Here is a 25669-nt window from a genome sequence, read left to right on the forward strand (position 1 = left end):
TCAGGTTTCTCAATTTTCTTTAGAATTAAACTTGTTACAGGGTATATTTACTCAAAGCAGCTACCAGAACACCGCAAGACAGCTGCAACAGGCGCTCAGAACAATTATTGCCGAGATTTAAATAAATTTCAGTTAGCAGCGCTCGAGCTGCTGCTTTAAAGTCGTCTTGTTTCAATGAAAGTTCACACGCTCGTTGCTGCTGGCAGCAGAGGGCGGTTCGTAGTGTAGTGGGCGTGGCTAATGCTATTGCTGTTTGTTAGTATTGGTATTGTCAAGGGTGCAACCGACAGCAACTTCGGCGTGCTGTACAAACCGGAAGTTGCCAACAGCAACAACAACAACAACAGCAAGAACAAACGACGGGTGAGTATAAAACAAATGTCAAACACATGCAGACACACACACACACACACACACGCATATCTGCAGTCAGTTAGCTCGGACATGTGCAAGTTTTAGTTAGTCGCTTAGTCACTCGAACTGAATGTTTTCTGATTATTTTTGTGTGGTGTTAAATAGCAAAGACTTTTGGCAAATTGCCTTTGCTGTTGTTTTTAGTGACAGGGTAAACAGAGGGAGAGTGAGAGAGAGGGGGAGAGTGTGTGTATCTTGTGTGTGCATATCTATTTGCATAATTCAGTGATTCAAACAATGTGACAAGTTGCTTGCAACGCCTGGGTGAGACTGTTGCTGTCGCTGTTGCTATTGTTTTTTGCTACTGCTGTTGCTACTGCTGTTGCTATTGCTGTTGTCTATGTATGCGTGTGTGTGTGTGCTGCTGCTGCTGTTGCCATCGTTGAGGCATTCAAGCGCAACTTTGGACGGTGCTTTATGGCCTGGTTGCCGGCCTGACTGACTGTTGGCCTGTCTGACATGTCACATAGCCATGTGCGTGCGTGTGTGTGTGCGTGTGTGTGTGTGTGGGTGCCATTGGTGTCATTGTTGCCTGCTGTCTGACCCCACTTAAGAGCAACGCCAGCACACTTTGCCTGACTTTTTGCCATTTTTAATTAGGCAAAGTTTTGTGAAGTGTGCGACGTAGGTTAATTTTTCATGTACATATGTATTTATTGCGTATACACATAGCTTTCTGCTTACATACTTAAGCTTACCCAAACTGATTGCCCGACTGACTGCTTTGGGCGCTTATTAATGCAAAGTGCCTGATATTAAGCCGTAGAGCTTAACTTTTATAAATTTTGTCTTCCATTGCAGCCAGACAAAGGAACTTAAAGTCTTATTTGACAAAATTGAGAAAGGATTCGCATAACTAATTTATGAGGGAGCACGAAATGTCTGTCAACCTTGCACGTGTATACATAATTACTATGTTGTACAGTGTTATCCTTACAAATTCATTTACATACAATACTTAAGTAAATGCTTTTGATTATTGATTGTTGCTATAAGAATATTGGGTTGTAAATAAAATGTATTTAGTCAATTTAACAATTGATACATAGAATCACAAAAAAGAATTATATTGATAAAGTATAAATACATCTGATACCTGATTCTTCATCTTTCCTCTCTCAATCTTTCCCCATTCCTATCTCTCTCACTCTCACTCTCTCTCTCCCTCTTTCTCTCTCTCTCTCTCTTTCCCCCTTCCTATCTCTCTCTTCATCTTTCTCTCTCTCACTCTTCCTCTTTCTCTCTCCCTCTCTGTATAGATGTAGAAAAATAAAAAAAATAAATTTCGGTTTTGTATCCTTGCTCCTACTTTTACACATTCAGATATGAATGAGAGTCAACGCATATTAACCAGTTGGTGGTGTGTAATTACCTTAGTATAGGTAGATGTGTGTCTCTTATATAAGCTCTCACACATCTACAACTGTGTGCTGTTTGTTGGTTGTGCAACACTTATTTTTGTATGCGTCATTCATACGTCACTTCTGTTGTTGGTAGAAGTCACAAAGTCAGACACAGACACGCGCAGGCACACACACACACATGCACACACACGCACACTACTAATTTTATAGTTCAAGGTGAAATGCGAAGCTTCTGTGGGGCGGGCATTGCTACAAATAAACTTGCAACCGGTCGCGGCCTTTTGTTTTTAAAGGCAACAGTGGTGCAGCAGCACCACATAAATTTTAAAGTCACATTTTGCAGTTTCACATTGATGTTGTTCCTGTTGCTGTTGCTGTTGCAGTTTCGCTGGTAAATGTGCCTGCTTGGCCCTTTAAACATGGCGTCATCTCGACCTGCGATTATGGAAAGTTATGACGACCTATATTTCCATATATATATGAATACATACCTATACACATATACATACATATTTACAAATATATATATGTACACTTGTTTTTCCGTTGTTTGCATGCAATAATAATTTATAGTGCCTTTGCATGCAGAGTGCAGGGCTTATGAATAATTACGTATACGCAGGGCGACAATCAAGCCGAGCGAAAGCATATGGCAAATGGCTCAGGAGTCAAGGTGAGCATTAATAATGGCTAACTAACAATGTAGAAAAGAATAATTTGATTAGCTCATTAAATAGTTAGAGTTCGCTATGGAAAATAATAATTTGATTTAATTTCTTCTTTTGAAAACGTTGCTCATTTGAAAAAAGAAATTTATATTAATATATTTGGCATCGAATTAATGCATTTTTCAGCTAATTAAGTTAATGAAATATATATAAATGCAAATATATATTTTTTTATGTATTTTCCATCTAATTTCTTTAAGCAGTTTGGTTTTTCGCCTTTCAGTTTCTGCATTTGCAATAAATGCTTTTCAAAGGTAGGTTTTCTAGCAGCAAAGAGCAATATCCAATCTAAGTTTGTAGAATATTATATATTCACTTTCATCAGCATTTACTCAAAGTTTAAAGTTCTCATGGCCAAAGAAATACGCTTCGTCTCTTAGAAGTAATCAGCTTAAATGCTGCACTCAATTTCTTTACTCTGTAAGACTCAATACACATACATTCGAGCACACACATACATATATGCATGCCAAATTGAGCAATCGCATGCTTGTGACTTACATACATACTAATTTATTACACAGAAATAATAATAATGTCAGCCCTTACAGCATTTACACATACATACGCATGCACCTATGCTATGTGGACACATCGTCGCTCAAGCAAGACATCTGGGCAGCCGATGGCTGATGGCTGATGTCTGATGTCTGATGGTGACCTTGACCAACTTGCCAATAAGTAAAATTCAAGTGAAAACCGCAAAAGGTCACGCACAAGACGCTGCCATGGGCCCCACAAGTAATTATGCAAAGGGCGCCTCTAATTGCGTAGCTGCCGACTGACTAATTGAAAAGTGGTAAGCAAATTGTGCAAATAATTGCGTATACGCTGTGTAGACAGCATCATTTCCAAAGAATCATGTGCGTGTGTGTGTGTGTGTGATGAATGCATTTATGCTGTAACAGTAACAAAGCTAATCAACAGCAATATCGTTGCTACAAATGTGAATCAGGCATTTATCATTGGGCAGCAACAAACAATTGTTGTCAACGGCAAAACCACTGAACTGTTAAAAGTGCCATTGAATACAACAACAAAGCAATTACAACAACAGCAGCAACAATGTCAACGATGCTGGAACCCAACTGCGCAAACACTCAAAAGATACACAAAAAAAGTAAACGACATGCATGGCTAGATGCGCTGGCTAGAGACATAGATATGTATGTATGTACATGCATATAGATATGTATGTGTAGATATGTACATATATTTTCCAAATACATTGGCAGCCAGGTAGGCAGCATTACCTGTACACCGAGCTACGCACTGGGCCACGCCCTGCACTGCGGCGTGTGCGTTAAATTGTTTTGTTTATTGCACATTGTCAGCGAGAGCCGGCGAGCAATTCGGCTCGACGACTCGCTTCGGATACAGCGGAGCAGCGATCTAATCAGCAGCAGTCGACGTTGACATGAAATTTCTCATACGCTCGGTTAGCCGCGACGTCGACGCTCGATCGAAACATTCATATCACAAGCAAGTGTGTCTGTGTGTGTGTGTGCGTTAGATCTACCTGGCTGGGAAGCACTCGACTCGGCGTCAGTCGCAGTCGCAGTCGCAGCCTCAACGTCAGCCTTTGCTATTTGCAAGTCGAAAGTCGCGCTCGTCAGACGTGCTATAAAAAAAAAAACGTACAAAGTGCATTTGGCTAATGGATGTTTGAAAAAAAATGTGCTGCAAATGGCAATATTATAAATAAAAATTGAATTTCTTTTGCATGTGTATATATATTTATTTATATATAAATATTGAAGCATCGCTTGCGCAATCCGGCCTTAATTCGGCTAATTGATAGATTCAGGGCAAAGTGTCCGACTCCTATTTAATTTGCATATGGCCTGTGGGCCGCTGTAACGTGCGAATAAACAAAATCGAAAGTGTTAAATAGTGTAAAACATTACCATGAATTGATAGCTGGGCCAATTGGCAAAAAGCCCGGACTACATTCTCTACTGTGGCCGCAGATCAATTTCGGAATAATTCAAAAACTCAAACTGCTCGCCCCATCAATAATCATTTGCAATGCAATAACAGCAGCAAACAAAACACAACAGCAGCAACAACAACAACAAAAACAATGCCTAAGCCAGATAGTGAATCGCACTGGCCATGCAAATTGCTATTGAAAATAATATTATCATTGATGCTGCAACAATACACAAGTGGTAAGCTCAACATTTGAACATGCCTATGGACACCTTTGTGCCTGCCCTATCCCCAATTAGCAATAATGTTTATGAGTAGGCTTAATAGCCAGTACCCTATCTACCTACATACATATAAATAGCTTAATTTTTAATAGGCCAATTCGTTTAGACTTGCATATCTACGATAATTAAGCTCGAGTATTTAAAGTATTATTGTAATAGAAATTAGGGCAAATTTATAAAGCTGTTAGCCCTAAGAAAAAAACTGTCATTCGTGCCGAGCTCCTCGATATTTTCTTTATAGTGGAGTTCAGATTTCGCTAACATTTTTAATTCTAGCTCAGATAAGTTTTTAATTGATTTTAGTTTAGAAACAAAATGTATATAAGCATTTTTTGGTCTAAGAGTTGGCACAGAGTATTTCCAAGTCCGGCAAAAAAAATTTGTATATATGATAAGCCGTACATAGTTACTAAAATAACAAAACTTGCGTAAATTCGAAAAATCAAATGAAACCCTAATAAAAGCATATAAATTACAAGTAATCAATATACATTATAAACAAAATGAATTTTTTAAATAAATAAATATTTTTCTAAATAATCTAAATAAATATTATTTTACAACCTGCATATGAAATCAATCGAATTTAGAATTACAAACTTAAACAGCAATTGCTTAAATTAAATGCATTTAAAACTAAAAAAAAATTCAACTAAATTTATAGCTTGAAATAGTTAAAGTCTAGTCGAATGTACTCATATATTATTATTATTTTACATATATTATAATTTTTTTATCAACTGCTCTGGCCAGGTGCTGACGTGATGCGTCAATTAAAATATTTTTGCACTTGGAATTTGCATTGCATAGTTAACTCTGAAGCTGATTGTGTTTGAGCTGGAAACCAAAAGAGCAGCTATCAATTTACAAGAGGGTGCCAGAAAGAGAGGCAGCGCTCGAGAGTGAGCGAGAGCGAGAGCGAGAGGCGAAGAGCCTGAGAGCGATTCTAATGCTCCCCAACTCTGAATGTTAGATATACTCAAGCTTTACTATCTATTGTTCGCCCGCTTACATAAACAATTGACTAGAGATGTAAACAGATGATTTAATTGTTAACAAAAATACATCTTAAATAGTTCCTGAAAATCAAAGTGAAGATTAAAGGGAAAATGTAAATTGTTTATATCATTTATAATTGTGTATTTAAATTCAAAGTCAAACTTTTTGATTGAATAATAAATTACGGAAATATGTAAAGGGCATTTATGTAACTTTGAATTTATTTATTTATATATCTTTGCATTGTTATTAAGTAATATTAGTAGGTAAAATTGAGCTTATTTCAGCATATAATACAAGAGATTATATTTCAGTTAGGTCACTATTTCGTTCACAGTTCATCATTTAGTTAACAAAAACAGTTTTCCTTATATAGTATAAATATGTTCATATATGTATGTTTTTTGTTTTCGTGAAGTGCATGCCTAATTGTTCAGTTATGCATAGGTAGCTCAAATTATTCGCACCGATGATCATAAATGTATTAAGTATCAATTGTCGGCTGCACAATTTGAGTCACGATCGCGACCGCTGTCGGTTTTTGCGTAATTGATATGCCAAATTCTATACAGGTATTGCTCAGGTAATGTGAAATTTGTGGAATGTTTGGTTCCCAGTCATGCGCAGCATTTGTGGCTCATCGAAGCTGATATTCCACTTTTCCATTCTATTGTAGATGCGCTGCTGCTCAAGTGTCCGCTGCATCAGCTGCAGTTGCAAAAAATTGTCGGATTCCGTCCGCCCCTGGAATACCTCAGCGAGCGGAATTTGATTTATGCCCCACCGACTGCCAGCAATTTCAAGGATCGGGATCGACGCAGCGGCGACTATGGCCTGGACGAGCGTGTGACCGACGAGCAGCCCGCCAGCCAGCTGTGCTGGCGCAGCTGCAACGAGGATCCCGACTGCATCGCCTATGTGCATCTGGTGGACACCGACGAGTGCTACGGCTACTCGTACTTTGAGCGCAGCTCGCGCTACTTGCCCATCGGGCACGACCTGCCCCTGGTGGCCGATGGCGAGGCCATGTTCTACGAAAAGACTTGCCTGCGGGGTTCGTACTGTTGCTGTTCGCATTTGGGCTGGGCGTGCTCTATTCTCATTCTCTTTTGTTGCAGTGCCCGAGGCATGCAAAGGTCGCCTCTGGTCGCTCACCAAAATTCCAGGGAACAGTCTGGTGTTCCATGGCAAAAAGACCATTTCCACGCTGGTCACGCGTCGTGAGTGCGCCGAGAGATGTTTCTTTGAAACGCAATTCAAATGCCTCTCCGCCTCGTTCGCCCCATCGTATCGGAACAATCGTGAGCGGTAATTGACAGTTTGTAGCTGTTTCTGCCTAAATTAATTGCCATTGTTATGCATTTTTAATGCGCAAGCGTTTCCATTGGATTATGATATCACTGTGTGAAGTCATAAATCATCGCCTCACACATTTATACATAGCTCATCAGCTGTAACGCTTCTCAATGTGCCGTTGCCTTCGTCCTCTGTCCGCCCACAGGTTTCGCAGCGAGGAGCACTCGTCACAAGCCCACGTCACTCTGGGTCGCTGCACGCTGAGTGACAAGGACAAGTCCATACAGCCGGATGCCTTCCGGGCGGCGCCCTATGACGAGGAGTACATGGAAAACCAGTGCTACGAGCGGGCGATTGAGAACGACAACTGCTCCTATGAGCTGTATGCCAACAGCAGTTTCATCTACGCGGAATCCAAATATTTGGGCCTAACCCAAAAAGAGGTGCGGCCCGGCTTGTAGCGCTTGAGCTGGCGCGCCCCATGATTCGAATCGATTGGCTGATTGATTGATGACCTTTTTGGTATTACAGTGTCAGGCGCTTTGTACACATGAGTCCAAGTTCCACTGCCAGGGCATATCCTTCTACTATCTCAATCAGCTCACCCGCTCCGAGTGCCTGCTGCACTCCGAAGACATCGTGTCCCTGGGCCCGCGCAGCCTTAAGCTGCGCGACAACTCCGTTTACATGCGACGCGTCAAATGCCTGGATGGTGAGCTACACTTAAATTGAAACTGCTCTGGAACACCTTTCATTATTACCTTTGCCTGTCTTTGCCTGGCTCACAGTGCAGGTGTTTTGCACACGCGATGAGATGAACGTGCGCTACAGGCCGAAGGACTGGTTCACGGGTCGAATGTACGCCAGCATGCACTCCAAGGACTGCCAGGTGAGCGGCACGGGCAACGAGAGCTTGGTGCTGCGCCTCGAAATCGGCAGCGAGGCCAAGGAGAATCGCTGCGGCATTCTGCGCGCCTACGAGATGACCCACGCCTACCACAGGTGAGCCACATTGACAGCCAGCCAAGCACAAACTCCAGCCCCATCCCTTGCAGAACCTTCATATCCGCATTGGTCGTCATACAGAACAATGCGAACGTGCAAACTCAGGGCGATCGGCTCATCAAGGTCGGCTGCATCCTGAACAACGCCACGAACGCAATTGGCCAGATGGCGCGTGATAGCAATGCAGATGCCTCGGAGCAGGTGCCCAGTGCCATTGCACTGGAGTCCTCGCTGGAATATGCAGAGCAGTATGTAAATCCCTGATCTGGCAACTTGAAAACTAATACGAATCTCCCACAGCATGTTTCCACAGGAGGGCGTGGTGCACTACAACAGCAGCACGGGGCCCCATCCGCACCCGCAGATCACACTCCAAATAGTGGATCTCTCGCAGCAGCACGAAATAAGCGACGTACAAATCGGCCAGAACTTGGAGCTCCAGATTGTGGCCGAATACAGTAAGGAGCAGCTGGACGAACACCTCGAGCTGCAGCTGGCGCCTCTGCCAGACTTCCGGGCCACATCGCTGGTGGCCAAGTCGCTGGACAACCAGAATTATGTGCTGCTCATAGACGAGCGGGGCTGTCCCACAGATGCCAGCGTCATTCCGGCTCTGGAGCGTGTGCGCACACAGTCGAAGAACATGCTGCGTGCCCGGTTTCATGCCTTCAAGTTCTCCGGCACTGCCAACGTTAGCTTCGATGTGAAGATACGCTTCTGCGTGGAGCGCTGTGCGCCCACCAATTGCGTCACTCTCTCCGGCGGCCTCTGGCAGCGGCGCAAGCGCCAGCTGGAGAGGCCAGAGCGTCCAGAGCGTCAGTTGGAGCAGCTCAGGGTACAGAATCCCGTATATATATCAACAGTTATGGACATGCTGCCCGACGAACTGAACAATACAGCAGCGACGTCAAAGGCCAATATAACGGCGCAGGTGGAGCTGCCACTCAACTATAATCTACGTGTCCACGGGCCGGATCAGACCAACAGCAATAGCTATCTGTATGGAGAGCGCGGAGTACTGCTCATAGCTGGCATTGATGACCAGCTGCACCTGGACAACATCTGCATCAACCAGAGCCTGCTGATTGCGCTCTTCATTCTCTGGCTGATCTGCCAGGTGGCGTTGCTCTTCGGCTGCGGCATGGTGCTGCAGCGTTACCGGCGGCTGGCCAAGCTGGAGGAAGAGCGTCGGCGGCTGCACGAGGAGTACCTAGAGGCTAGACGCGTACACTGGGCGGATCAGGGCGGATACACACTCTAGTTCTTTTCAATTTAAAATACTTTAATTGAGTAAAATTAAGCGAAACTTATACCTAATACGCCAAAAACAAGCATTAAGAATTTTTCTTCGGATCGTAGTGCTCCCACTTACGATGATTGAGGGAGTTGAAATCTTTACAGTACAAGGCAATCTGGCGCAGATAATTGGATAGTTTCAATAGCTCCTTGTCCTTGGAGCGGTTTAGGTGAGCCTGTCGAAATGGACGTATCTTGAGTCCCGACCTGGGATTCATCATGAAATTGCGGCGTATATCATCGAACATGATTGTGTTCTTGGGGCTATACTGCTTGTACAGACCCCATATGACGCCCAAAGGCTTCACATCCACTACGCCGCGTTCTGGCACATGCACAGAGATCATGGCATTCGAGTCGAGGTAAAACATTATCTTATAGCTCTCATTGCTAGTGACGCCGAGCAGCTTCATTTTCTCTTCAATCCAGCGCATGCTGGTGGCAGACCAAATAACTATATCGTAGTGCTCATATGCCGAGGCTAGAAACTCGTGCAAATACGGGCGCATCAGTTCCGTGCCCTGCTCTGCTGGAGATCGATGATCGAACAGTGTGTAGTCTATGTCCAGGACAAGCAAGTTTTTGCCCTCGCGTGGCGGCGACAACTCTGTGATTTTATAGTCCCGCACGCGCCGCTGCACTTTGGCCAGGTACACTGCAGAGTTCTCCACGGAATCATCGCGCCCTTCGGCATCATCGAAGTCGTCAACTACCTCGCCGATGTCATCGGGCAGGCTGCAGGCGTCCTCAATGTCCGCCTCTGTGGACCCCACCATCATCAGCTTGAAATTCGGCTTAAGCTCTAAGGCACACAGTTTAATGTTGTCCGCAGCCGGCTTCCCTACAAAGCGAATAATTATTTTTGGCAATTTGCTTTTCAGGTTTTTGTATTACCTTTGTGCTTCAGATTCAACAGCTTCTGGCGTTCCGGGCGCACCTGCGTTTTCCGAAAGATTTCGTGGCGCAGCATTTCAACGGTGTCCTGGTCGGTCAGATCGGATATGGGGTACTCCTTACCACTCCATTTAAGAACAATGACGATTTCATTAACTTCTGTCATTTTGATACTTCAGTAGGTTGTTTTTTTAGACAAACGTCGAAAGAAAAAAATAAACTGACAAAAAGAAAATTTTTTTCATACATTTATTATATTACGCACGCCATGTTTCCATACTCACTTTAACTGGGATGCTGCTTAAAGAGATTTACATTATTTTAATACAAACAGTGAACTCAAATTCATATCTTATTATATTTGTTATTTGTTTGTCAGCTGCTGTGTAATTCGTTCAAACAGCTTTGTTTCTCCAAAAGTAGCACTGAACTAGTTCGTTTTGTACTCACTACTTATCGATAACAAATGTCAAATTCATTTGGTCTTATTATGGTAGATATATCGATGTTTACCAGCGGCATGCAACCCGGCCGGCGGGCAACTCTAATATTTGAAATTGTTGAAGCACTGACCAAAGAACACAGTGATCAGTGAGCCAAAATAGCATAAAACATTGCTCGAATTATAATTAGAAAAACGAAATTGATAATAAAATCATTATTTTGCAAGCAAAAAAGAAAACAAAAACGAAGCTATTTATTTTTTTCATTACGAAAATATAATCGTTATTTAATTATTACATATGAATATACATATTAAATCAATAGAATCAGTTGTGGTAATTCAAATAATAGTTTTCCGTTACCGATGCAAATAATATGTATTTATGCACAAGCAAATCATGGTCACACTGGTTTTAAGTTGATTGCAGCCTCAATGATCGTTCGGCAACAAAGCGAGTTGTTCTGATTGTTCGTCGTCTCTCATTCTCGTTCGTAGCTGACGTAAAACTGTAGTAATCGCTACGAAGAGCGTGTTTTACAAAAGAAAACCGTTAAAAAAGCTGCGAGCTTACCTTTTCTTGCTCTTTATGCTGCTTTTTCGTTGGTGAAGTTAGATTCGTGCTCGTCTCGCTCACCTGTACGAAGCTGCTGCTGCAGCTTAATCGTGTCTCGGGTCGCACTCAGCCAGATCGTTTGGTTTTCATTCAGTTGCGAGTGAAACGCGAAGAAGTGCAAACGTCTCAAGCGGAATATCAAGTTGTATGTAAGAAAGTTGCGAACTGAAAGGAGTTAACGAAGTGAAAGAAAAAGAAAGAGATAGAGATAAAGCAACACGAAGATTACAAAGTTGAATGAAGTTGATATTTGCAAAAAATCGAAATAAATTACGGATCTAACAAGTTCAAAAAAAAGCGCGAGACCTGTGCATGCGTATGAGAAATAATTTGCATAAAGCGTAGCCAAGACGCGCTGTTTAATTTAACCCACTTTCTAAACGACACAAAAACAAAAACAAATATAAAATCGAGAAAAATCGACAACAACAACAACAACAAAGCCGAATCAAATTAACAAGCAAATAATATAAGTTTTCGAGTAAAAGAAGAAGAATGTGCCAGTGATATCTACAAACAAAGTTATTTACTTTATTTTTTTTTACAAATTTTCACATAACATCCACGACAAGTTCTAAGCAAACTAAAACCGGCCACTGAATAAAAACAAAAGAAACAAGAGCTTTAGCAAGAAATAGTTGACTTTGAACGCATTGAAATCGATACCGATATCGATATCAATGCCGGAACTCTAAGCACTCCCCGCCAACGTCCGTGAGTCACTCGAAACCGCAGCAAGAACAACAATAAACACAGCCAAATACACAAACAATAGACAGCAATAACACTTGCAGGGTATCGAACGTAGCCTTTGGATTTACTTAACCAGCGCCTTAAAACGAGTTAACGCGTGCAATCCAACTACACCAACAACTCCAACACCAACAACAACAGCAACCTGTTGACCAACATTGGCACAAAGTTCATGAAGTCTGAAAAAGGTCTTGACTGAAGTTTCATAATCAAACTCTGCTGCCAACAATATTTGTAGGCACTTTCAACGTGCTTCAACTGCCGGTTTCACATTTCAGCTAAAACAAAAGCGCATTTACACAGGCACATACATACATACATACACAAAAATACAACGCGTCTAGAATTTCTTGGATACACCTTATTTACCTGGCGGGCGCATTTTTGTGCTCTCAACGCTGACGCTGTAAAATTTTTGGATTTTTTGCACTTTTTGGTTAAATATTTTTCTGCCAGTTTGCATAAATACCAGCGGGTAAGTAAAAATTATGTCGAAAAACTAAATATATATATTATTATAAATATATATTAATTTTTAAATGATGTCGATTAAAATGTTGAAAGAACTTTTATTTCATATAAAAAATATATGTATAATATATATATAGTCTCAGAACACGGAGTCCATTTTTTGGTTGTATATAAAATCAGCAAATAAAAAATGTGACCATTATCAATTTCCCATGGGAATGACGGCATAAAAGCATTTCGGTGTAATTCGTGCTTAAGATTAGAAAAGCTTTGGGGATCAGCGAGCTTAAGAAAATATATCAGCATTGGCGTAAAGGCATATCAATCAAACCGATCATTATTAATTACTTTCACAAACTGAAAAGCTGGAACAAACCTTCTTTTGTGTTTGCTTAAATTATTTGTAGAAAATAATTATTTTTATGATTGAATTGTTATCAATAAAGAAATATCATTTTATCTATATAAAGATAAAATGATATTTCTTTATTGATAACAATTCAATCATAAAAATAACTTTTACAAAGAGTTTTTTCAACTCGCCAACAATTTCTATAATATCGGGCAACTTTTACTGCTGGAAGTCAGGTGAGGCAGTTACCTTAAAATGCTTGACCTTTGCCAGTTGTGGTCGCTCAGCATGTGACAGCAGCTATTCAAGCGAGGAGCACAACTGTGTAGATCCCATTACAAATGCTTGTGAATGAAAACATTGTAATGGCAGTTGCTTCGGGAGCAACAACATTTAGTTTAAGGTGAAGAATGCCATTGAAAGTTGTGTTTTTTTCCAAAAGGAAAAGAAATTGTCAAACTCCATGGAAAATGTCAAAGCGGAGAGCAAAAATTTTGCTACATAAACGGGTTTTTCTAGGCGTTCGCCTTTTGTGCGAAAGATCTCGATGCATCTGGCCAATCATCGGTTTGATCATCATTGATGGATACTTCAACCGCAATACCAACAACAACGATATGCCATATATATATATTAACTATTTGCTAGCGAGCAAACAACAAATACAATATGTATTTAAATAGCAGACGCTTTCACAAAACGTGTTTACGCCAGGGAAAAACAAAAAACAAAAAGAAACAGCTATAAATTTACATTTAAATTTCTTTTGCGATATTTATAATATATAGACATACATGTATATAAGTAAGCATTATTAATATTTTTAAAGTTAAAAAAAAAACACACAGTTGTTTAATTTGCAACAAACAAGCAAAGGCAACAAAAAGTTCGCCGATGATACGAAAAACTACATTTTGACACGAACTCTTTTTTTTTTGATATAACAATTTACTAACTGAGATATTTTGGCTGTGATTACGCGGAAGGGGCGCAGAGTGGGTGGATAGGTGGTAGCAGAGGAGTCGTACGCTAAGAGTTACGAAGTCAAATTTCAATCATCGGTTTGATCATCATTGATGGATACTTCAACCGCAATACCAACAACAACGATATGCCATATATATATATTAACTATTTGCTAGCGAGCAAACAACAAATACAATATGTATTTAAATAGCAGACGCTTTCACAAAACGTGTTTACGCCAGGGAAAAACAAAAAACAAAAAGAAACAGCTATAAATTTACATTTAAATTTCTTTTGCGATATTTATAATATATAGACATACATGTATATAAGTAAGCATTATTAATATTTTTAAAGTTAAAAAAAAAACACACAGTTGTTTAATTTGCAACAAACAAGCAAAGGCAACAAAAAGTTCGCCGATGATACGAAAAACTACATTTTGACACGAACTCTTTTTTTTTTGATATAACAATTTACTAACTGAGATATTTTGGCTGTGATTACGCGGAAGGGGCGCAGAGTGGGTGGATAGGTGGTAGCAGAGGAGTCGTACGCTAAGAGTTACGAAGTCAAATTTCAAGTCAGCTCGGCCCGAAATAATTATGCACAATAAAAAGCCGCAACTTTTCACTTTTAGTTTTTTTTTCTCTATTTCTCGCGACTTTAAACTTTTTCAAATCACGCACTTTAAGTTTTTCATTGTTTATTAAATATTTACATTGTCTGGCTTTGTCGTTTACATAAGCCAATGCTCGTAAATGCAACTCTTGTCTATAATACACATGAGCTGACTTTACAAATTGTTTGTCTGTTTTTGCTTGAAAACGCGCAGAAAACGCGCGCGTTTTTGTTTGAACGCAAAGCAAAGCAACGTGATAAATTCAATTAGTTAAGTGTAATTGATTTTACCGAATACATTTGATTTGCAGAATTGATTTTTAAATCTATATTTGAAATAATTACTAATTAGGTTAGCATAGTATTTAATGATTCTTTTTTAAATAATTAAAATATGCCTATGCAAGCATAACATACATACATACATATATCTATAAATTTTTTAAAGGGGACAGCGCTTATCAGCGTTAAATAATTGCGAATCAATGCGAATTCGTTTTCATATATGATAATTTCTTTTTTAATAATGTTCGGTTTCCTGTCTCACACTTGTTATTTTTGTGTGTGTTTTTTTTTTTATTTATTATGGACGTGTTGTCTCGCTGACTCTTTGGCAAATAACTCAAAGCCCACAATGACCATTTCATTATTTATGCTGTAAATCATCTGCTTGTTGTACATTTCTTCACATATACATATATATTTTTTACTTCTTTTTGTATTTGTTTTTCTTGTTGCTTTTTGTGCGTCAAGTTTGGCACGACAAGCGAGGGAGAAAGTTTTGTTTCTTAGTTTTTATATATGTACATATATGTATGTGTGTATACATTTAGCAAAAGCAAAAACAAAAGTAACGTTAACGTTATAAATTCAAACAAAAGGCAAAATTCCAAAACGCAGCAAAATTTTAAAGTGCGCATGCAAACACGTGATTTATATTTCATATACAATATATACATATATGCATATATAGGGCTTATATAATATACACCTTTTCGAGTTTTATTCAAGCAAAGTGGCATTAAAAACGCATAACAATTAATTGCCAAAAACAAACAGCGAACAAAAATCAGCAAGCGCTGACTACATATTAATCAAAATACCTTAAGCTCCTCACTTGATTGAAGGGTGGAGAACGAAAGGTGAAAATTGCAATCGTTGCTCTTTATTTCTGTACATCAATATCAATAAGTTGTTCGTTGGCCCACATGACTTTGAGGAGTTGGCATCAAATTAGTTAATTTATGCCACAAATGTGGCGACACTTTCTACGAACCACACCTTGCGACAGGCGACGGGCGACGGGCGACTGGCGACTGTTGCGTAAGCGTTTATAAACGCATGCAAAACGCGTGCAGCAACCGGTGTTGATCGCTGCTGTTACATCAGCTTAACCCTCAGCTTTCGATGCGGGGTCAAAGCGGGGGCCTGCACTTAATTATGCATCTATTGATAATGGAAAGACTCCCACCATCCTCCTCCCCCCCTTCTGGCCCATCTCAGTCCACGCTATACAAAAGAAATGGGGCACTGCATACAAATCAATATGAAATTGTAAATAATTGAGGGAAAACTCTTGCGATCAGCAGCCCGACGACCCCCATTATTATTATGGCTGCGATTGTCTTGGGGGCTTATCACTTCAGCTTCAGCTTCAGCTCTGGCACTTAATGCAACCAATGGAAAAATTCTCAATTGCATTGATTCAGTTTTCTTAAAACTCTTCAAGCTGTCTGCTGGAATATTTCATTCTATTTTCGAAAATAGCTCACGCACTTCATGTACATCGATTCGGAATGGGGAAATATAGGGGTCTTTCTTTTAAATAAGTATATACATTTATATATATGTATATATTTTTAAACCATGCGAGTGAACAATTTCACCTCAACTTGCGTTTGCAGTCAATAAATAATATTATAGCATTTTATATACGTAGCCATTGGCAGTTAGACTCGTGATGCTTTGAAGATCTGCGTGCACAGATCTTGGATGTAGGTGTGTTAATTTTAATTCAATTATATTCAGTAAAAGTTTTACGTTTTTCGGCATGAATGAGAAAATGCCAGGCGGTATAAGAAGAAAAGTGAAAAATGAAAGCGTTCTTAATTGCAAGAGACGCCATTGTAAAACAATTTCAGTTGCTTCCATTGCCTCTGTTTCCATTTGTTTGTTCAATACTGTTGGTGCAGTTGGTGTAAGTGCATGAAATTTAATACTAAACAGCAAACAAAAACAAGAGAAAACAAATACAATCAAATCGAATTTATTCGCTCAGTTGCTTAGGCGAACGCGAGAGTGAACTGCAGCAACAGATGCAGATGCAGATGCCGATGCAGATCGAGATACAAATGTATCTGGAGCTAAAGCTGTGATTGCATCTTTCACTCGAGGCAACACTTTCGAGCCGCGCAGACATTTTCCAATGTGCATTGAATATAATTGAAAAAGTGTAGCAAAGTGTTGCAAACAAAGCAGCCAGGCAATATAAATTGAATTACAATTTCAATTATGAACCGTTAAAAGCGGAAGAAAAGCCGCTGCGGACAATACAATGAGTGCCTATTGAGAAAGGCTGGCCAGCAGACAAAGCCGGCGCACAACTGTAAATGAGGTTGAGGCAGCACACAGATACATTTACAGATTTAGATACAGATACAATCTGAAAGCCACTTCTTAGCATATCAATCAAAAAGAACAGTAAAATCGCTTCGAGCCGCCACTGACTGAAATGCCTGACGATCAGCGGCATTACGAACGCATATCGGATTGAACGTCTCTCGGGTTCAATTTCTCAGATCTCTTGGCTCGCTGTAATGACTGCCTAATGACTCTGTCCGTCCGAGCAGTTGTCGACCCAGCGACATGTGGGTCAACGAATTGTGTCGATAGATACGCATTTGACATAACTGACAGCGGCAGCAAATTGTCATAATTTTGTCCAAAAAAAAAATACAAAAAATACAAAAAATGAGCTGTCAATTTAGGGCCGCGGCCCCATGGCGAAACAGTGCCAAGCGCATCTACTGGGCGCTTACGTAAAGTTTATTGCCTGCACTTCGGCAAGCAACAAAATGTTTGTATCTTTAAGCTGCATGTTTTCTTTTTACCGCCATCGTCTTGCATGGCTGGCGCCAAGAAATCACTTTCAATTTTTATACCCTGTAAGTGCCGACCAAATGGGCAAGATAGGTGACATTGATAATGGAAAAGGTAAATGTAAAAGATAAACTTATTTTAATATTTACCTAGTCCTAATTCTCATTTCTCCTTGAGCAGGGTATCTTCTAGTCGCACACCTTTTGAATACTAAGCTTTAATCCATTGGATTTCGTGTGGCTTGTTATTATTTATTGTTGACGTTGGCTAATTGTGAAATGACTTTGAGCCTGGCTAAAATATTGACAACTTAGCGGTGCTAAGTTTATTTTTTGGGTCTTGGCTTTACGAATGCCCGCAACCTTGAATTGCGGTTGGCGACTCTCGGCGTGATTTCATCGCCACTTCACACATCCGAACATTTCACCTACTCACTTGCCCATTATAAATTTCGTCGCAATCTTGGTGACTAAAGGTACAACAGGTTTACGTCTATCTCGCTCTGTGTATCGCTGTCTCTCTCTCGCCGTATTGGTATTCTCTTCCATAGTTCCGCTGATTTTCACTAGAATTGTTTTTTCTTTGATTAGCCATGCGCTGTAAAAGCGAAGCAGCTGTGATTTGCACAATTTCCAGGGCATTACTCGAGTGTCTGGCAACAGGCTGTGGCCTCTCCGGTTTCTAATTGAATTCATTTTTGCACTTGCTGCAATTTTATTCGCATAATTGTCCAAACAACAAGCAGCAACAAAGCCGCATCGATTATTAACTCATTGAAGCGTGAACAACGTGGCTGCCGGTTTCCTAGTTAGCTGGCCAGACAGCGCCGTGCTACAGTTCCGGCTATTGGTGAATGGCTGGCGCATTTAGACCCAATAATAATGGCCAATAATTACAAGCCACGATTTTGCAAGCCGACAAAAGAGCAATGCGACCGTACAGCTTGGACAACGTAAATAAAATCGACTAATCAATAAGAAAAACAACTCCGATTGCCGGCATTTGCTGTTGTTGTTGCTGTTGTTGCAGCAATTTCAGCTCTGTTGTTGCTGTTGCAATGTTGCAGGGCAATGTTGCCCCTCGCAATATATATATACGATTTATAGCCATGTGTAAATCCTTCATAGTCACGCTCCTTTCGCCTAAGCTTTTATTTTGTAGCCAGATTGCCAGCAATTTGAACTCCGTCCGTCCATGATTTAGTGGCCCCTTTCGAATCGATCGCGTGATTCATGTGACTTGTGCAGCACGTGCAGCACGCAGCACGCAGCATGGAGCATAGAGCTAGCCTTGGCGCCGCTTACCAAATTTGCCTTAGATAATTCTAAATATTTGACCACAATTTTTTCATCCTGTCGACAGCTTAAATACACCCTCCAACGCGTTCTACAAATTGCGGTAGTAGTTGGCTGCGTCTTGGCCCACTCCGGTTGGGTGGGCAATTTTAAGGTGTGCTGCGCCTCCTCCGGCTGCTGCAAGTGAAATCATTTTGAAAGTAGTTTAGAGTGCAGCGCTGCATTGTTCGTGACGTGACTCTGTGTGTGGGTGCTAAGAGCTTAAATGCATTTCACAACGGCTTGCATACGTAGCTCAAGTAGCAGAGCCTGGCCACGGGCAAACATTCTCTCTGCGATTGTGTAACCTGTTTGAGTCGTGCTCGGCCACTCTGCTCTCCCCCGGCCTGCCTGGAAATGAAACAGACTTGAAATAAAATAAAAGTCACATTTTTATACAGATTGGAGAAGGCCATCTCAAATGTGGTTCCATTAAACTTGATAGAAGACTCTCAACTGTTAATATTTTCCCTTTCTGTCTGAGTAAAATACAATCTGATAAATATGCTTACATTTGCCAAAGATTATAATATAGATATCCCACACAAGTGAAACTTTCAGCAAACAAGAATTTCGTCTTTGCTTTAAAATAAAGTAAAAAGTAAAAGAAAATCTTGTAGACCATCTCAAAAGTACAAACACTTCGCGCTCCAGCTCCAGCTCCAGCTGTAGCCCTTGCATTTTCCGCTGAGTCAGTGCCTCAGTCAGAGGCTTACATATCGTGAGCGATTGCGTGACATGACCAGCACCACGTTCCAATGCCCACGTGAGATTAGGATTGAGTATTGGTTTTTCTCACAACTTGCCAAAGCCAATTATAAGAAAAAATATACACAGGCATATATACATATTCACATATATATACAAACATATAAATGTTTATACAAAAATCTCCACGCATTGAGTCAGCGTAGCCGGCTTGTTTGCGCAACAATTAAGCGCAATTACAATTTTGCGCAATTAAATATTGAAAACCCGTTTGCCCAGCCCACCGCTGCCCGCCTGCCCACGGCTACTGGGCAACCAAATTTGAACAGACTTCCGCAGTTTGAGCTATTGGAAAACCTCATCTCAACCGAATATGAATATAATGAAAAATATGAATTTAAACTTCAACTTCCGCTTGCAGCCCGTTTCAATTGAATGAGATGCTTTCAATATCTTTGGGTTCACATTTGATTGGCAGCCGTTGAAAAAGTTTTCAATTTAATTAAATTAAATAATGAAACCGACTATGATCGAAACTTATTTGCTGCAATTAGTGGGAATGTGTAATTGATACAGAGATGCAGACTGCTTATGCAACCCGACAAATAAAGCCTTGTAACAGTTTTCGCTTTTAATTATCACCAAAGCATCGCGGCTAAGTTTCAATTTAGGCTTTGTTGTTCGCCAGTTCATCTGTCTGTGTGTCCGCTCGTCTGTCTGTCTATCTGTGTGTGTGTGTGTGTCACATAACACTGACGCCTAATGCTATAAGCCGATTTTGGCATTTTCTGAAACTTCCTGCTCATTATTATATCTATTATGAGCACACACAGAGCGCAGACTGGCTGGCTGGCGAGCTCCAATGGAGAATACTGAGCAAATTATGCCGAGCCAAAAAAAAAACAAATTCCTATGGCTGTCATTGGGAATGCGACTTGACACAGCTTTTGCAGCTGCCTAACGCAGCCGAGTATCTTGTAGATACTTGCACATTTTATACACACACACATATGCATATATCGGCGTATTTTTTTTTTGCGTGCTACGCGCTTTCCGCATTACAGGCAGTCAGTCATCAAAACGCTTCCACGCTCCCATCAAGATGAACGACCCCGTAACGGCCATCGACGTTTGCGTTCTTGCAGATACTTTTGCATATACATGTGCATACATACATATGTATGTGTATATATTTGTGCATAGATGCAGATACATCCCATCTGGCTCGCTGCGTATCTATTACGTGGCGTTCACTTATGCAGATCAGCTAGCACTTGAATGTTTTCAATTGCTTGTGAGTAACACAAGCTGAGCATCGGCATCGGCATCGATGGGATACTCTCATCTGGGTAGCTCCTACTCTACTTATTATAATAATTTCATAATGCCTGCGTTTTCAGCGTTTATTACAATTCAATGCGTTTGCCCGTCTAATGGCCAGCCGCAGGGCCATCTAACATATTTATAATTAGCCACTTATAGAGGAACTGCATTCAGCCTGGCGCCTCTGGGCATGCGCACGGACCGAAGATGGCGTCGGTGGCGTCGCTTGATTGATTCGTTGCTTATGCGCACAGTGTTGCATGCGTGCCATGTGTCTAGCTCGAGCTCAAGCTCTTTCCCACTGCCAGAGGCCAGACAATCAAAATATTTTCATATTGCCAGACATGCGAGCAAATAAACAATGCAGCTACATTCAAGGGGAAGGCTTTGGCTTCAGCTAAAACAAAGGTCACATGTGCAATTATTATTATTTTTTTTATTCAGTCAATTTACATATGACATATGTACATATGTACATAAATGCATTACATATACACCAACTTCAGTCTAATGGCCCCAAAGTTCAGCTCAAGCTTTTTGCTTGACTTCATCTTCATCTTCAGCTTAGCCCTAGCGATGCCTTTTTGCTGCTGCTCTGCAGCTAAGCGATATCGCCATAAATGTTTCTTTTTATCGCGCTCTTGACCGGTTTGTACCGCTAGACTCTGCAAAGCCATCGAAAGGCAGCCGAGACAAATTCAACAACAATAAATTGACCGCCTGCTGCAGAAACTGAATAGATTCAACGGCATATTTTGCAATATGACGAGGTCAAAAGGCGCATAGCTAAAGCGCTGTGGCTATAAATTTACAATCAAATATATAACGCGCTACTGTAAAGCCCATCGAAGAAGAAGAAACGGGCCATGAATATGTGAAACATCGTTGCCATTGGCCTCAGCCTCAGCCTCAGCCGTAGCTGCAAAGCGAATAACAACTAAATTTGCTTTATGCTGCCTCCGGGTAATTTCTAATAATATTATAATAATGTGCGTCTTTTGCATGTGCCTTGGGTGATTTGTATACCCTGTGTTTGAGGTAGAATGGGTATTTTGATATTGTGGAAAAGGAAATTGCTAAGAAATGTGAGATTTCTAATTTGAAAATTGTTGTAGATATAAAAAGAAAAACTGCCATTAATCTTGGGATGTAATGTATTTCGCATATGTGCAACGACAGCTCAATGCTTCATATGGGGTATTCCCTCGTCGATTATCTCAGGCTGTAGCTTCATTTAGCTGCTTATGCGAAGGCTAAGGTCGCAGATGAATGCGTGGTCAATGATGTGCAGAAGACGTGGGCACTGTTAATTCAATGTTAAATGCACAAGGGGCTAATGTTAGACGAGCCCCCTCTACAGCTAAAAAAACAGCAACAATATCGACAACAGCCTTAGCAATGTCTGTGCACTTGAGGTGAAAGCAATGGCAATGAACGTTGATGCTCATTTTGTACAAACTTATGTCATCAATGCAAAGTCAAAGCCAAAGCCCATTGACTTGAGCGAGGGAGTTTGCTATTCAAATTAAGTAAATTGCAATGAAAGCGTGGCCAATATCATTTGCCTGTAGCACAGTGAATGCAATGCGAATTGCACAGACAATTGAGAGCGACATTTTGTAAAAAGGTTCGAGAAACTACGGTTTTACTTTACTTCAGATTGTGCAATTATTATGTGCAAATAGCGAAATCTACCTCAATTCTAATATTATTATACAAATGAGAAGACACATACATATATATTCACTCTACTCAAGCTTTAGTTCCTTATTTAAATTGTCAGGAAACCTATCTAGAATAACAAATTAATTTGTCAAATAAGAAATATATAAAACATCATCAAGCGACGTTTGTCAATGTAGAAAATCTCATTTAAATATACATTTCTTGATTGTCGGTCACGTTTCTTCCTCTTATAGCCTGTAGGATGCTGCCGTCTATTACAATTAGGTGAACTCTTCCGTCTAGAAAATTGCATCATCATTTGGCTGACAAGGTGACATCGTTTTCCAGCTAGTTAGACGCTTGCTCCTATTATGCAATTGCCGTCCATTGCAGCAGCTCTACTGAATGCATTTTTTGATACGCAATCAGCATCCGCATGTGTCGCACAGACAACAAGCGGAACTGAACACTTAAGGGAGCCGTGACCAATGAGGGGTCGGGAGGGGCAGCTAATAATAGCCACAAGGGGTGCACGCACATTGAGGGAATCTGATGCATGGCTACATAATGATATAGGTCTAATAATATGTGTAAAACTGCTGCATGTGAGCCTCAAGCAGCTCTCTGGCAAAGTCCATAAATGAGGAAGTCGAAGAGGAACTCCCTTACCCGCCGTAAGTTCTGCCACGACTCGCAGACGAGAAAATGAAATCTAATTTCCATGCAGGCGTCTGCATATAAACATTTTCACTCAACAAAAATGCATTGATTAGGCGGGTGGCTGCACCGCAGGGGGAAGGGGACAAACTCATATGATTCGGTTGCCACATGTTTAACGGTTTTCACCGTCATTTGATTTATGTTTAGTGTGTGGCAGCGACAACAAAGCCACAACTCAATGCAAAGATGGCAGAAAGCGAGAAAAATATTTAGATATAAGCCCAAGCTTTTAATTAATTTAGAGTTATGATTATTTTCTGCGTTGGTATGCCACATGCCACATGGGACATGCCCCCAATTCAAGCCCAGTTTCTTGTGCATCTCTGGCAGCTGGGTCGATCCCGTTCCCGTTGCCGTTCCCCCAAACTTAATCGTCATGCCTGGCTGCCAATGAAACTGAAATATTCCGCTACTTTTGCTTTTTCTCTCTCTCTCTCTCTCTCTTCAATGCATGGGCGTTTAATTAAGTTGGAGGTGCTGGGGCAACCAGCCTCTGGCTTGTATCTACCTCGAGCTATCTACATACATACATATATAGTCAGTCGCATACAGTGAGCCGTGCTAACTATGCCATTGCCGCGCACAGTGAGCGTCACAATTATATGCACATCTCTTCTCAGTCATCTCGAAGTCTTTTATTACATTTTTGCAATGTTTGTGACTTGCTGCTCACAGCGGCATCTTAATAGCGGTTTAGCTAAACAAAAGCGTTTGCTAAAAACACTTTACGTTTACCTGCATTTCATAAGTGTGTGAATCTTAAGCAGTTCGCTCTAAACTGTTTCCACGATCTCATTTACAAGTGAATTCGAGTATCTGAGTGAAAAGGTTACTGCAAACATTAATCAAATCTGTCATATCTAAATGCTATATCATAATGTTGTCCTATATTGTGAAACGTAATACCATGCCATACCATAAATATCTATCTTCTCTTTGAAAACCCCTGCTTAATGCCAGTTATGTGACTGAATGGTTCGATTCTTTATATGTAAGCAAAAATTCGAAAATAATGCCCTTAAAATTAATCTAGTTTGCATCAAAATGTCGAGTATGCATAGTAAAAGACTGAAAGGAGGCTGATCAAAGATCAAGAATATATATATACTAATTTTATGGTTTAAAGATCTCTTGACTAGACAACGGCATGCAGTCCATGTTATTTACAATACAATAGAAGTAGACTAAGCTAAAGTCTGAAAATAAACAAATCTTAAAAGTTTTTTGCAGAATCTGAGAAATTTTGATGTTCGTTTAATTATTTTGTTTCTGGCCTAGACGCTCTCCATCAATTTGCCGCTTCTTATACGCAGTTCTTTTTGTTCAAGACGCCATAATTATTAGCTAGAGGGCCGCCAATTTGCAATCTTTACGCAGTTCGTTCAACTTTCGATCAATAATAGATATTTGTTTAGTCAACAACATGTTCGTTCGGCTTCCAACTTTCATGCTGTGATCACATTTCGCATTTCGTATCTCGCATTTCGATTTTCTCATTTCTATTGCCGTATCTTTGAATATTTATCATGCTCACAATGCGTTCCCGCTAATTAGGTACCAAAAGCCAAAGATTTTCAATGCCTTTTGCAGTTGTCTTTGTTCAATTTGGCCAGCTTTGAAATGCAAATAAGCAAATGATTCGCATTTAGCTCACATTTGTGAAGGGAAGTTCTTTGTGTTCGCTCAAACTGAGGTGAATACATCACCTGGCCGGCTCTCGGAGCGAAGTTATCTAATTAAATGCGTCAGATTTTGCCAAGTGATTATTATTTGGCATAGAGTTGTGACGACGTCGAGGCTGCGGATGCTTGACTCCAATTTGGCAACTGGTCAAGGTGAAAGTTGCGACACCTGCCACCGAGTAGTCTATAGTTATCTCGGAGCAGCGGCTGCGGTGGTGCAACTGCCGCTGCCGCTGGCACTGGCACCGATCACACAGCCCGCAGCCTCCAGCCTCCACGACGGGCCGGTTTAGTTTTGACAAATTAATTGTCTGGCTAAATTGCAATTTGCCTCAGCTATGCGCACAATTAAGTCGTGCTCTCTGGCCAAATCCTGACGCTTTTGTTGCTTATCAACCGAAATTAATGCATAAATTAGCATGCATTGCGTTACGCTCAAGTGGAAATGGTCATGGCCCGCAGACAGCCGGGCGAGGCAGTGCTCAAGCAAATTAACTTGAGCTTCATTTGCAGTGACATTTGCAGCAAATCAGCAGCAACTGACATACGGGACGAGCAAGTCGTAAGTTGCAAGTTGCAAGTTGCAAGTTGCGAGTTGCCGCGACGTTTTTGCTACCCAATGTTTTCTGCTCCATTGAAGCATTCAATTGTGGGGCGACTTGTGCGCGGACACCAAGCTGGACTGTTTGTTGGGCGTAGCCATGC

The 25669-nt window shown here is 40.8% G+C and overlaps 3 protein-coding genes and 1 long non-coding RNA gene across 4 annotated transcripts in view; 2 read left to right on the forward strand and 2 right to left on the reverse strand.

Moving 5' to 3' along the window:
• The window catches only part of LOC149092155 (uncharacterized), a 109172-nt gene that overhangs the window by 2550 nt on the left and 80953 nt on the right, over positions 1–25669 (reverse strand). The window lies entirely within an intron of this gene.
• On the forward strand, positions 4132–9339 carry LOC108659507 (uncharacterized). Its single transcript, XM_018112464.3, has 8 exons — positions 4132–4677; positions 6398–6775; positions 6840–7029; positions 7223–7460; positions 7549–7729; positions 7806–8019; positions 8073–8270; positions 8323–9339. Exons 1-8 carry the CDS (start codon positions 4590–4592, stop codon positions 9281–9283), a joined length of 2448 nt encoding a protein of 815 aa, XP_017967953.1. The 5' UTR covers positions 4132–4589; the 3' UTR covers positions 9284–9339.
• Positions 9294–10653, reverse strand: Ublcp1 (Ubiquitin-like domain-containing C-terminal domain phosphatase 1). The gene is made up of 3 exons (XM_018112467.3): positions 10497–10653; positions 10213–10432; positions 9294–10159 (listed from the first exon to the last, which is right to left on the reverse strand). The coding sequence occupies exons 2-3, from the start codon at positions 10376–10378 to the stop codon at positions 9357–9359; spliced, it is 969 nt and encodes a 322-aa protein (XP_017967956.1). The 5' UTR covers positions 10379–10432; positions 10497–10653; the 3' UTR covers positions 9294–9356.
• Positions 11341–25669, forward strand: part of LOC108659506 (uncharacterized) — a 35867-nt gene continuing 21538 nt past the window's right edge. Inside the window, exon 1 of the mRNA XM_018112463.3 lies at positions 11341–12498. The gene's annotated coding sequence lies outside the window, so the exon portion shown is untranslated. The remainder of the gene's footprint in view (positions 12499–25669) is intronic.

This window comes from Drosophila navojoa, chromosome 2, assembly GCF_054131105.1.
Source record: "Drosophila navojoa isolate 15081-1374.11 chromosome 2, UAZ_NAV_1.0, whole genome shotgun sequence".
In the NCBI taxonomy this organism is placed as follows: Eukaryota; Metazoa; Arthropoda; class Insecta; order Diptera; family Drosophilidae; genus Drosophila; species Drosophila navojoa.

What these genes read in the sequence shown, in the direction of transcription:
- LOC108659507 (XM_018112464.3), top strand. Translation starts at nt 4,590, where the DNA reads ATGCCTAAGCCAGATAGTGAATCGCACTGGCCATGCAAATTGCTATTG. An exon ending in GCTGCAACAATACACAAGTG is followed by an intron (nt 4,678 to 6,397) that starts GTAAGCTCAACA and finishes ATTCTATTGTAG; the next exon opens with ATGCGCTGCTGCTCAAGTGT. An exon ending in CGAAAAGACTTGCCTGCGGG is followed by an intron (nt 6,776 to 6,839) that starts GTTCGTACTGTT and finishes CTTTTGTTGCAG; the next exon opens with TGCCCGAGGCATGCAAAGGT.
- Ublcp1 (XM_018112467.3), bottom strand. Translation starts at nt 10,378, where the DNA reads ATGACAGAAGTTAATGAAATCGTCATTGTTCTTAAATGGAGTGGTAAG. An exon ending in GTTGAATCTGAAGCACAAAG is followed by an intron (nt 10,160 to 10,212) that starts GTAATACAAAAA and finishes TTCGCTTTGTAG; the next exon opens with GGAAGCCGGCTGCGGACAAC.